We start from the raw sequence: 13,700 nt of genomic DNA, 5'->3' as shown, positions 1-13,700 counted from the left end.
TCTCGTTGGTTTCATTCGGAATTCCAGGCCACTTCCCAGCGGTTTTTCTTTCTCCTGGTGAGAAATAATAATAATAGTGAGGAAAAGAAGCATAGAGCTTTCCTTTGTAATGTGAATTTCCTTTATTTTAGGGGTCCAATTCCATTTTTCTGCAGCAGGAAAGGGTCCTGGTGGGGCTCTGTGCATTTAAAGTCTTGGTGATTCTCCTAGCTCACCTAGGAGAGGATTTGGGGAGTTCCATGTGTACCATGCATCCTCTTCACACCTGCCAACAACCCCCTGTGTGAAGACTTCCATATTCTCAGTAACACCCCTGGAAGCTTTAGGAGACTGTAATTACAGCACCCAAAATCTTGGTTTCTGTGCCTCTTGCAGACTGGTGCTGACCCAGACTTGTACAGCACAGAGGAGATGCTGGTACTGCCCAGATGAGAAACTGAGTCCTGGCAAGGGGGAACAACCTCTTTTTTATTTTTTTTTTTTAACACTTTGGACATCACGATGCTTTCCTCCTTGTTTGAATACATCTGGATGTCCAGGTTTGGGGTGGGAATCAGACAGTCCCAGTCCCACTTGGTTTTGCAGCTTCCAGGGTTTCCTGCTCAGTCCCATGCTTGCAGAGGTGGCTGCAGCATTCCATGAATATCTTAATATCTTGCAGTCCACAGTGTTAATTGCATTTTCCCTTGCTAATTGCTGAGAGGACACGAGATGGGGTGGATGAGTTTCTGGCAGTGGTGCATTACATCCTCAGAGGGTTACAGATAATTCAGTGTGTTCATTGCTAATAGATTCCTAGGAGCACTGGTCCCATTTACCTGTCCCACAGTTTTAGGAAAAGCACTCCCAGCTGGTTTTTGGACTGGGGGTAGCAGTTTGTGCTTCTGCTCTTTGGAATCATAGAGATACCTGAACACTGTAATATAAAAGTCAGGAAACAGTGGGGTTTCTGCCCCTTGTACACATTTGCCATTGCTACACATCTGTTTCCTTTCCACATCCAAACACTTTCTCACTTGCTGCAGTGTTTTTGCCTCTTGGATTCCTTGGTGTTGTTTCCACGTAGCCTTCTGTTACATATTGCATGTTGGGCTTCTGGCTGACAACTGGAAGATAAATACACATTTATTGCTGATTTGCTAAATGGAGAGAGCTGTGCCTGCTTGCAATACATATTAATTAGTGTTATAGAAAAAGAGGATTACACACATTCCCAGAAATTGTTAGGGCATCCATCACAGCAAGTACTAAGAAGCATGATGTGATCTAACATTACACAGCATTAGTATTAGTTCTAGAGCTGATTTAAATACTTTGTATATGAAAATAATTGAAGAAGGAAAGTTTTGTAAATAGTTTAACAGTAATTACAAGCCCCTATTTTCTCTTTTCATGTGGCTTAGTTACTGCAATAAACAAAGGTTTTGTCCAAGGTCCCTTATTCTTGCCACGTGCAATGCTCTAACAGGAATCCATTTATGTTGGCTAAATGTTTTTTACCTTGTTCATTCTTCTCGTGGTCCAGACTGTCTTCATTAGGTTTGGATTTATAACTCTCCAGTGTTTGCTCTGAAACATCATTTTCTGTGCAGAAAACAAACGTAGTTAAGATCTTCCCGTGACTCTTCCTCACTCTCTGGCTCGAGCATAAGAATGCTGAGAGGCTACACATAAAATGAAGGTTCAGTCATCTTGACCACCTCAAAGAAAGGCTTAGGACAACAATTTCATTGTCTTTTGTGGCACCTGGTGTCAGCTGAAGGGTGGCCCAAGGCCATGAGTTACAAGGAACAGGGATGCCTCAATAGATTTTTGCAACAAATCCCAGCTCCTGTCTATGGGAGAAGGAAATTCAAGTGAAGGGCTGGAGGAGCTGTGTCTTCTCTCCACTTACCAGACTCCTCAGCTCTCCAGCCCTCTGAATATCTGAATAAAGCAGTGTCAGCAGTTGCTCTGACAGAGCCAGCACCCACCTCTCTTCCACACTCCATGAGCTTTTTTCAGCTTCCTCATGAACAGCAAGACAATGATGAGCAGCACAAAAAGCAGAGCAGCCACCAAGCTTGGCAGCAGGAAATTATTCTTCTTTTTGGTGCCTTCAGATTTCAGATCTTGGTCTGCAAAAGAGGCAGGTGTATGTCTGTGTTGTTAATTAGCTTCTTGTGAGTCTCTGCTAACTAAGAAAAGAAATATATATCCTGGACCAGGCCAGACAAACATGGTGGGAGTACAGAAATCACCTTATTGGACTTCACATTAAGACATGAGGTGAAGTTTTTTCTGCTTGTGTGAAAAAGAAAAAATTTACTGAAATGGGTAGACTCATAACCTGGCCTAACAAACTGTACAATTTAGCTTTTGTTCTTCATGCCAAAAATGGTTTCTGTGGTTTCTCCTCAAGCACTAGAGATGTAATTAACCTTATGTGGTCAGAGAGAACCACCTTGGTGTAAGAAAGCTCACAGCATGTTTGGAAGCTGAAGGGTACTCATGAGTTCATACCACAGGTGATGATGGAAATCACAGTTATATTTTCCTTTGGTAATGGAGCTTCTGTCCTGGAGAGTTCCTCTGTGTCATTGCCTCTGGATGCTGTTTGAGTCCCTGGAGGAGTGGAAAAGAGAACAATATTTCTCTGAAGGGCCAAGGGATGCTTAAGAAATCTGTATTTTCCCAGCAGCTTTGAAGTCCAAGGCCCCTTTGCCCAATTATGGGGGTTTTAGCCAAGGGATTTGAGCAGTGGAAAATCTGGGAAAACTCCTCAGCCTCAAATCCGCAGCTTGCAGCCTGCTCTGTGCACAGAATCCTTGTTGTACAGTGCCACCTAGAGCAACTGGCCAGAGAAATCCCAGCCTGGGATCCTCCCAAGTGCTTCTGCATCCAAGGAGAGAGACTTTGGCAGTGTTCATGGCTGTAAAACTGAGGTCTGGCTGCACCACCAAGCAGTGCTGTGCTTGATTCTCCACACTTTCTTGTCATGTGGGAAATAACACTGCTCTCAGCAGCATTTCTTTCCTGGTTTGGTAAATTCCTGCACCTTAAAACCAAACTTACAAGTAGCTGTGACATCTGGTTGGAAATTTTGATGGGTTGGTGTCGATGCTGAGCTGGCAACTACTGAGTCCTCTGGTAGTGCAGAAGGGACAACTGGGTGTTCAGATTCTAAAGGAACCCCCCCAAAACACAAGACAAAAATCAGAAGACACACTTCTCCACTGAACTGATGAAACCTGATGAAAATTTAACCTGCCCTGGATGCCCCAGGCTGCTCGGATGCTCTGTCTGATCAGTGCTTACCCTTACAGTCCCCCCCTCAGTTTCCCTGTCCTCTGAATATATTTTATGCAGAATGAGTTAAAAACTGAAGTGAAAGCCTTACCAGTCTGTGGGGGGAAACTGGGAGTGGGGGCTGTGCTGCTGCTCAGCTCTGACACTGCTGGGGGCACTGAGGAGAAACCAAAGGGGTTCTGGAGGTTGTGTGTGCAAAATGTGCCTCGGTGCTGATGGCACCTGGGGACAGATCCTGGGTTCATCTGACCTGGGCATTCATTAAAAAGAAGCCTACCTGGAGGTTGCTTGTTCCCAGAGACCTGTGTATCCACCTCTAGAGCAGTCGGTGAAGGATTTGGCTTTGTCACTGAAAAAAAAAAAAGCCAAAACCACTGTCAGAGCATTTCATGAGCATTTGCTGAATCAGGCAATCTAAAGGTGAGAATAATTACATTAATCCTAAAGGTGAGTAAACAGGTGGAGGGCAAACTTACTCTGAGAATTATTAGACAAGCATTTTCTGTGTTAATTGACAGTATTCACACCCTGCTAGCTTGCCAGGTGGATGTGCCCCGTATGCAGAAGACATGGGAAGCTCACAGATTTTTGAGAACATAAACTCTGAGTTATCTTGAAATGTTTAGGACAGACATCAGCTGAATTTTAGCCACAGCATCAGGGAACTGATCTGCCTGCTGTGTCTCAGTGGTTAATGAATTTTAAGGAAGCAGAAAGGAGCCTCAGAACCTTCGTTTGGAGTTCTCTTGCCCCAGGTAGCCCTCTCCTTTAAAAAGACTCCACACATGGGAAGTAGACTATGGGCTTTAGCTTTGTCTGTGTATCTGTGTAACTTTCACCACTCCAGAGTAGTAAAATGGGAGAGTCTTTGCCAAAGGAGCCCTCAGTACCCATCCTAGGGAGGTCCTCAAACCGATAAGATGATATCAGCTTCTCTGCTCCCAGTGCTTGGTGCTGGATGATGCAGCTGGCTGTGGAGTTGGGCCCATAGGCCAGGACTGTCAGTGTGCTGGTTGTGGTCCATTTCTTCCCATCAGCTTCTAGCTTGTGCTTAGTGTCACCTATCCGTGGAAGAAAACATTTAAGTGCCTTCTAGCCAAGAGCAATTTAATGAAAACCCTTCCAGGCCCAATCTGCATCGCTGTGCTCCAGCAGCACCTCATTTCTGTGCACAAGTCGTGTACAATTTACTCTGCACAAGTTTTGTACAATTTACTGTGTAAATGGGAGCCCAAAGACACCAAGATCATCTTTTCCTTCTTGGCAGTTCAGTGCAAACCTCTCTGCATCTCCTGCACCCAACCCAAAGCCTCTGCTCAGTTCTGTGACTCCCATGGGGAAAAATCCCCTGCAGAGCACTGCTATGTCCAGACCCCAAATGTCCAAAATGTGGTGAAAGCACCAGCACTTTGGGTCATTATTGAGTGTAATAAATTTCTTTGCTGGTTATGTGAAGTTTCTTTGCTGTGTGTCACAGCTAGGCAGTGCCAGCCATGGGGAGCCTCAGGGCAAGGACCTGGCTGAGGTTTTGCTGTGCTACTGAGACCTAGAAAAGTTCTGATGCTGTCCAAGGGCACTGAATTTGTGTCTTAATAGCTGTGGATTTGTTACCTCACACCTAAGAAGCTGAGCAATATTTGTGCATGTTGATAAATACTGTAAGCATTCATGTGCAATAATTACATTTGCAATAAATAAATGTTTCTATAACTCTATGAAAACTTGGGCAAGTCCTTTGTTATCCCTAAAAAGCAGGTTTCACCCTTCCCTTTTGCAGCTGGGGGGGAATGAAACACAAATATTTGTGAATATTTGTGAATAATATGACCTTGCCTTCAGTCATCATGTAAGTTGTCTGATGCAGTTCCTAGTTATCTGGGTAATACTGACTTTTACTCATTTATATGACATGAAAAAAATAAACAGAGATGTATTTCATGTGACACAAAGGTGTTACCTTCAATGTCCATGGTGGCAAAATAATATCTCCTGCCTGTAATGCAGAGGTTGTCTGGAAAGAAACTGATGTTTTCTTTTGGTAACACCCTTATTTCATTAAAAAATTCCTTGTTTTCAAATCAGCTTTTACAGCTAACTTGCTGTATCACACAGAGCAGTATTTCTCAACCCTTTTTTTTTTTTTTTTTTTTTTTTTTTTTTTACCATGACCCCATGGATTTCCAAGTGGTTTTGTTATGATTTTTGCAACAGCTCAGTAATCACAGCTGGTTCCAAGTGGAACTCAGGTTCTGCCACTAATGAAGCTGTGCTGGCTGGTTCTAATTAGTATCAATATTTGCAGTAAGTGAATAAAGCTGGGAAAAGGGGGAGGGAGCAGCGTTTATCCAGAGGCACCTCCAGAAAGGAGGAAAGTTGGAGAAAGGGTGAATTAAGGAAGCTACTTTTCTTTTGAAATATTTGAAGTTATATTTGGTAGGAGTGGGCTGAATGCACCAGAACTCCTGACCCGGTCCCGGTGCCGTCCGGGAATAGGAGCCCTGGGGCAGGAGGGGAAGCGCTCGCCCTGGGGCTTTGGTACCGAGAGGAGGAGGTGATCGAGGTAAGTCTCGTTGTTTTTTTTTTTTTTTTTTTTTTTTTTTTGTGAAATGGGGAAAATGAGGATGGGGTTCATGTGCTCAGTGCCCAAGCTGGGTGTTGTATATCTCAGCCAGCCCGCCAGGAGGGTGTTTGAAGTTTAAGGAAAACTCCCTTTTTAGAGGAAGGCTAAGAAAAAAAAAAAGGAAAAAAAGAAATCAAGACTTTTTTTTCTTTTCTTTTTCTTTCCTACCTTTTTTTTTCTATCTTTATTCAGCCCAGCACACTTCTCTGTTGTATTCTAGAGCTCTTAGCTAAAAAACCACCTTGAGGGGGTGGGAGGAAGGTTTCAGGTTGAGCTTTGAGTGTGTGGCTTGAGGATGCAAAACCCAACTGGGAGCTTGTTGGAGCATTAATACCTCTGAGTATTTTCCTTATGCTTTGCTACTGATGTCCTGTGCTACAGTTAGAGGTATTTATTATTAAAAAGGGGCCTTAAAAGCTGCTATTGATGGAGTTCCCAAGTTTTAGATGGAGCTATGTGGGGCTCTGAGTTGTCTGTGTCCACCCCAAGGTGTTGCAGGGTGCTGTGGGTGTGTGGGAGCTGCTCAGCAAAGCCTGGTCCCTGGTTACAACATGAAAATAGTGATAATGGACTTGTTAACTGGTTATACTGGGGCTGTGAAAGTTGTCCCACCAAGGTCTTGTTTTTATTCTGTTTAAGTGGAGTTTTAATCCACTGCTGCATGAGTGGAGGAGGAGGGGAAGTCCCAGCTGATGTGTTGCAAAAGGTGATTCACCCTCCAAAATTTTTATATGTACACAAGGCTGGTGATTTGTTAGTAAATTGTTTTGGGTTTTGTTTTTCTTTTTGATTTGTTTTTTTTTTAATTAATTGTTAGTAGTCAGTCCCTGGTCCTTTAGCACTTACCAGGGAGCTCTATCCCATTGTCCAAAAGCCAGGTAACCTGGGGCTGTGGTTTACATCCATGGGTATAGCAAGACAATGTAATATTTCTTTCTGTGTTTTGGGATACTTCCAGTAGTGGATAAGAAGGAGCAGCTGCAGTAATAAGATTTAGAGTTGGTTATGGTTTTATGCATGGCTGCACACATCCTATTATTTGGGGGGACTGAGCTCAGCCCAGAATCATGTTAAATACCATGAAACCATGGAGCTGAGGGGATGGCTTTGTTCTGCTTCTCTGGAACAGAGTGGGTGAAGGAACTTACCTAATACCTCAAGAGTCTTGTTCTTGCTTTTGAATGGGATGCCATAGTGGAAGCATTTGTACACCCCTTCATCATGCACTGTTATGTTGGACAGTTGGATGGATAATTCATCTTTTGAATAGTGGACAAGTTTGTACCTCTGATCCCTTAAAGCTGCAAGGAAAAGAAAATGTGTAGTGGTACAGAAGAGAGATAATCAGAGCAGGGCTTTATTATATTTTTTTTTTTTAATTCACTTGATGAGTTTCTAGCTGGTGCTGCAGTAGTACAGAGGCAGCTGAAAACTGAAGAGGGGGTTGTGTAAGCTCCCAGTGGGGAAAATGCCACGTTTTTTCTTGCTTTTCTTTTCAGGGAAGTCTTATGTCTATGTTCCCAGGTATTATAGCAGCTTGGGGTCTTGATGGTGGATAAACATAAGTAAATGTTGGTGTGTGAGGACATTAGATACAGTCAGAAAAGTAATAGAACCTCTGAACGTGGGGCATGGATGAACTGAGGACCTTTCCCTTCTCTGTTTCCCAAGCCTTCTCTGGCCTTGAAAGAATCACTTCCCCTCTTTGGGTGTATTTTATGATAACTAAATGAACACTGTGGTCAGCACTCACCTTTTATTAATTGCTTATTAATTGGTTACTTTGCTGCTTCTGTGTCTGACTACCTTGATTTTCATGAGACCATCTGCTAAGATATCTGCACCCTGCTGTATAAATTTCTATCTCTAGCAAGTCACAGGGACTATTTCTGCAATTGTAGTCCAGAAAGTATAACTTTCTGCTCTTAAATTGAACTGAAATTGTGGATATGTGCCAGTCATGAGGGAGAAAAAGACCTCAAAAGCTCTTTTATTTTTCATTGGTTTTAGCTGAGGTCTTGTAAAAACACAGAGTTTAGAGAGAATCACACAGTACTATAATTTATGGAAGTGATTAAATATTAAAGGTTTTGAAATAACTGTGTTGTAAGATTCTTGGTAGCTTTTCATGTTTTAAGCTCCAATGAGACTGGAGGGAACTGATTCCTGAAGTGGTTTAGTGGAGAAAAAATGTGATGGATTCACAGTGGTGATTCAGAAGAAAAATGAAAATGTCTTTGTGCAGTGTCAAGTTTGGTTTTTAATCCTCACTAGGACTAAAAGTGTCTCAGTCCCAAAGTGTTTGCACAGAAAAAAAAAAAAAGTCTGGCTATAGGCAGGGCTGTAGAGAGCCTGTAGCAAGAATTCCTTCATTCCTATTATCTGTTATGGGGTAAAATGCTGAGAACATAGAAATATGTCAAAAATAGATGTAAATGATGGAGAGATGATTTTCTCCTTGCAATTCTTGGGTGTGTGATCAGACAAAGTGACTGCAACAAGGGAGAGAAAGCCCTGCCATAGCCAGCTGTGGTTTTTGGAAGCCTGGATGTCAAAGCAGCACAGGATGGGTTGCAATAGCTCTGTTTCTCATATTGATCAGCTGTCAGCTCAGCTCTGAGATGTTTTGTTTTGTTTTTTGTTTTTTTTTTTTTTTTATAAATTCTGTTTTAATCTATTGGTTCATATGGGTAATTTAAAATTGCTAATCAACAGTCATCCCACTTGCTCTTGAAACTGAGTAAATAGGAGCAGCAGTTCCTCATGACACTTTTAATTTACAGATATTGGCAATACTTGCAGGAAATATTAATAGACTGATTTGATGTGGATGGCAAGATTTGGTGGCTGGGATTCCCAGAGCAACTGAAGTGGACCCTTAGTTGCTGGGCAGTTTCAATGGGAGAGGGGTATCCAGTGTCATTTGGATAAATAAATCCCAGTCATTATTATCATTAAAGCTTAAAAGCCTTAACAAGCAGGGCTGCTGATTAGGTCCTGTACAAATGGGGAAGACCAAGGCAGTTCTCATCTTGGAGAGCTGTCAGATTTGGAGCAAGAGGAGCAGAGTTAAGGGTGGAGAGAATGGAAGGGAACATAATAATTGTAACTTTGGCTTTGTCAGCACACCCCAGAAATCACTGCTTGTTTTCTCAAAATTTCCTCTTGATGCACTACATCAAATTCCCTGATTAGCAGAAAAGCACCCAGGGCTTTCAGGCACATCCACTCCTGTCTCTCCTGTAAGGCAAGAGTGGGTTTTTCTGTGCTAATCTCTGGGTGTTGGTGGTAACAACAGTTCATAGCTAAAAGCTGTAATGCCAGACCACTCTTGGGGCTGTTTCCATTTCCTCACCTTCCTGCTAGAGAGGAGCTGAACGTAAAAACTTCTCAAGTGGTTGGGTAGCAGGTGATTCAGCCTGGCCATGGGTGGGAGCCAGGAAATCCCACTCCTAAGTGACCCCCCAGCCCCCATGGAAAGTGCTGAATTTAGTTTTCACACTCACCCCTCTGGGTGTTCAGGAAAATGGCAAAACCATGAGGGTTTAACCACTGCTGGGCAGAACTCTCCCCACTGCTGAGGCTGCAAGGGAGGTTGAGGTCTTCTCCTTCCTTCAGAGTCACAGTTTCACTGCCAGCTCCTGGAAAATCCCCTGCCAGACATGAGGGGGGGGGGTAAAAAAAAAAAAAAAAAAAAAAAAAGAAAAGTTGTGATCATATTTTCACAGAGAAATGTGCAACTTTCTTATTTCCAAATAGAAAAAAGCAGCCTCCAAAACAACATCTATGTAATTTCCATCAGGGGTCATAGCTTCAGACCATGACATCAAATTTCCTTGACATGGCTTTGACCTTCAAGCCCATCCCAGTAGTCACTGAGGGTGGGAGATGTTCCAGCAGGCAGTGGTACTTTTACTGTGTGGATACCAGGAACCTGGCAAAGATAGCCTGGCATCAAGATATCTCCATCTCCATGGCAAGAAAGGGCAACAATTTCTTGCTAAAAATTGCAGGATGCCACTGAGCAGAGTTGTTCCTATTATTTGAGGTGCCAGAAAATACACAGAGAACTTTGTTGTTTTGACATAACTTCAAAGTAGTGCACTGAGTGCATCTTTAAAATTGCAGCCTCCAGGGACACCCTGTTTAATGAGTTATTTTTGAGCTGTGAGCAGGAGCCTGAATTAATTCTCATGACCAAGAGCAGCCAGCAAGTGTCAGCAAGTACAAATTCATCATGCTGGGGTTTCTGGCACTGTTAAGGGCAGGGGGGTTGTACTGCAGTGGAAGTTCCTGATTTAGAGCAAATCTTAAAGGGTTCTGCAAGCACGAGTTCAGGAGATTATAACTGCCAGCTCCTTAAGGCCTGGCTTCTGTTAAAGATAATCAGTGGTAATAAAATGTATTAGAGAATGCTTTGTTCAGCCACTGAGATTTGATGTGGCCTCTCTTAGCAATCCCTCTGCATGGGGGAGGTTAAAGATGCTATTGCTGAGACTTTGTTGTGCTTTCTGCTCCAGTGTTTGTTAAGAAGGGAAAGGGACTCTTCGCCAGCACCAGGCTTGTTCCTGCATTCCCCCTCCAAAGTTCCTGAGTGAAACCTGCAAGAATCCTGAGCTTTCCAGAGCTGTCTTGCTGCTTTCCTTCCTTAAATCTCTTGCAGTCTCCTGTGCAAGGCAGAGTAAAGCAGATATAAGCTCTGTCCTCTGGTAGGAGTAAGGTGAGGCCACAGCTTGAGTCCTGTGTCCAGTTCTGGGCCTCTCAGCTCAGGAAGGAGCTTGAGGTGCTGGAGCAGGTCCAGAGAAGAGCAAGGAGGCTGTGAAGGGATCCAGCACAAGTCCTGTGAGGAAGGGCTGAGGGAGCTGGGGGTGTTGAGGCTGGAGAAGAGGAGGCTCAGGGGAGACCTCATCACTCTCTCCAACTCCCTGAAAGGAGGTTGGAGCCAGGGGGAGGTTGGGCTCTTTTCCCAGGCAACTCTCAGCAAGACAAGAGGGCACAAGAGGTCTCAAGTTGTGCCAGGGGAGGTTTAGGTTGGACATTAGAAAGAATTTCTTTCTGGAGAGGGTGATCAGGCATTGGAATGGGCTGCCCAGGGAAGGGGTGGATTCTCCATCCCTGGAGATATTTCAAAAGAGCCTGGATGTGGCACTCAGTGCCATGGGCTGGGAACCACGGGGGGAGTGGATCAAGGGTTGGACTTGGTGAGCTCTGAGGTCCCTTCCAACCCAGCCAGTTCTAGGATTCTATGAGACTGAGCATTTCAAGTGCTCCTCATTCTCAAAGTCCTTCTTGCAAATGCTTTCTAAATTTCTCTGGTTTCTCTCAGCCACTTTTTACACAATGCATGAACCAAGGCATACACAGCTATCCAGCCATGGAAAGTAAGCACTGATCCCTTGTCCAAATTTCAGGGAGAGTTCTGATGTCCTATTGCTTCCCCATGTTGTTAGGAGGTGAATTGGTCTCATCAGTGCTGGGTTTAGGAGTCAGCTGGAATTCAGCACCAGAGTGACAACACAGCGTTGTCAACAAGAAAACAACAACAAAGCTGCTTGGCTCTGGAAATCAAGTTTTCCAGGCTAACCTGGTTGCAAAGTGGGGAGGGGGGATCATGATAAGACATGGTGTATCCCTTACCTTGCATCAGGACCAGAGCTGTGATGTGTAGCATCCTGGGGAGGGTCATGCTGCAGGGTGGGTGCTTGGGGTGCTTGGTTCCTCTCTCTGCTGGGGCTGCTGTGCAGGAGAGGTCCCTTTTCAGCAGGGGGGAAGCAGATTTACCATGACTTCATCACTGCTGGGGGCTCTGCCTCCTTTCCTTTTCTCTGCTGTTCCACTCTCTTCTCCTCCCTGCCCCCTGTTTCCTCTGTGTTGGTGACTGCTGAGAAATCTGTGACCTCACGGGTCTCTAAAGTGAAACTGGTGGGTGACAGACCTGGGGACACTTCCCCTTGCACCTCCTCCACCTCTGCCTTGCTCAGGAAAGTGGGGGAGAGGTGTACAGAGGGGGAAAGCAGGAAAAAGGTTCAGAGAACCACGGGTTTGGGGTGACTGCTGCCTGGGTCCTGCAGGGTTTAACTCCCCAGGGTGGGGAGGCACCCAGGAGCTGGTTTGGGGGACCCTGCTTCAGTGCAGGATGCTGCAAAGTGGCTTGAAATCCCAGCTGTGAGGTTGAAATCCCAGCTGTGAGGTTGAAATCCCAGCTGTGAGGTTGAAATCCCAGCTGTGAGGTTGAAATCCCAGCTGTGAGGTTGAAACCCCTGGGAAAAGTTCTGTACCTTGTCCTGCTGTGTGATGTGGGGGGTTTGCTGTGCTCTGCCTGCGTCCTGGCAAAAGAAATAATGAGGGGAAGGTGATTGCTGTGTGGGGTTTGTGGCTCTCTGGGGAATAAAAGAGGATGGGGTGAGGTGGTTGGGGAAGGTTTGCTGAGCACTGAAGCACAGGGGGGAGGGATGACTGCACCAGGGAGGTCCCAGAGGACCCAGAGGCAGAATTTGGGTTTCCCATGTCCCCTCACAGGTCTGGTTATTGGAGGAGCAGTCTGGGGCACAGAAAGGATTTTTGTGTCTCCTGGCTCTGTGATGTTCCAGTAACACCACAAGATTTAGCCAAGCCTGTTGTAGCCTTCTAAAAAGGCTTTGGCAGATCCTCCTCAGGCAACGTTTAAGAGTAAATTACTAATATTGCCAAAATGAGCTGACTTCAATAAGAGAAGAAAAATGGTTTAAAGGCTGTGCATTTGTAACACGGACAAAATGGTCTAATTATGAATCCATTGTGCATTTAATTTCTAAGTTATTATAACCCTTTTTCATCAAGCTTTCAGGTGTATGGATTTGTGTCAGTGTTAGTGTATATTTGATAAAAGCTGTGTTTATGTTCATTGCACCATAATCAGTTTTACTGGAAAGCAGAGCTGTAGGGCATAAAGTTTAATATGGTAGCTGGTTTGAAAGGATAAAACTTGGCTGATGAAACTACTGCTGGATTGAAAAATCCAGCTCAGGAAGGCAGATGTGTGCTGTAGAGGTCAGCATTGCTTTGGTTTAAAAGTTGTGCTTCAATTCCACCCTGTAAACCTGAGAGTAAAATAACTGGGGGGGGGGGAAAAACCCAAATATCAAGCAGTGGAGGGCTGAGGCAAAACTCCATCCCTGCTCAGCAGAGAGAAATCCCGAGTTGAGAGGGGTTTGTGCCATCTGGTGTCAAACAAATGAATTTCACCTGCAGTGAAGGGGAAAAAAAGGAAAACAGGGCTCACATTCCCCTTTTTCTCCTTGGTGCTTGGGGTGAGGGCAGCATTGAAACCCAAACCGAGCACAACCCTGATTCCCTTTTTATTTCAAGGTCCCAAGGTCTCTGTTCTTCAGCCAGATTTATTTTTTTTTTCCTACCTACATCTTGGAGGAGCCACTGCAAACTTTACCCAGCTGCATCCCTGCAATGTGTGCCCCTAAAAGGGCATTTCATGAAAGGTCTGTGCCCTAAAATTCACTCCAGCTGAGTCCTATGCACCTGAGAGGAGTCTTTAAATAGGAATGGCAAGATGTGGGTGCATGGTATCTTTATTAAATCACCTGCAAGACTTTTTTTTTTTGTTTGTTTGACTTCTGAGAAATCCATTTAATGTGCTCAGCAAATTAAAATGCAGTGGTTGTTTTAACAGTTGTTAGCACTTGAGACTGAGATTTTTAAACAACCAACCCCCCCAAAATAAAAAAATACAGATGTCACAGGTAATTACAGCTATTTTTGGCAATACAGTTATTGTTTTCTTTTTTAAACAGCAAAC

The 13,700-nt window shown here is 44.3% G+C and overlaps 1 protein-coding gene across 1 annotated transcript; it reads right to left on the bottom strand.

Annotated features, from left to right (window-relative positions):
• Nucleotides 1-280: 280 nt before the first annotated feature.
• Nucleotides 281-11,741, bottom strand: CRTAM (cytotoxic and regulatory T cell molecule). Its single transcript, XM_071768901.1, has 12 exons — nt 11,546-11,741; nt 9,415-9,561; nt 7,057-7,209; nt 6,755-6,886; nt 4,067-4,349; nt 3,723-3,729; nt 3,566-3,662; nt 3,055-3,162; nt 2,503-2,604; nt 1,974-2,117; nt 1,501-1,584; nt 281-1,106 (listed from the first exon to the last, which is right to left on the bottom strand). The coding sequence occupies exons 1-12, from the start codon at nt 11,592-11,594 to the stop codon at nt 976-978; spliced, it is 1,437 nt and encodes a 478-aa protein (XP_071625002.1). The 5' UTR covers nt 11,595-11,741; the 3' UTR covers nt 281-975.
• Nucleotides 11,742-13,700: the final 1,959 nt, after the last annotated feature.

Source organism: Heliangelus exortis, chromosome 26 (genome assembly GCF_036169615.1).
Source record: "Heliangelus exortis chromosome 26, bHelExo1.hap1, whole genome shotgun sequence".
NCBI lineage: Eukaryota > Metazoa > Chordata > Aves > Apodiformes > Trochilidae > Heliangelus > Heliangelus exortis.
Note: the sequence above shows the minus strand (reverse complement) of the source record. Positions and strands in the feature narration are given on the sequence as shown.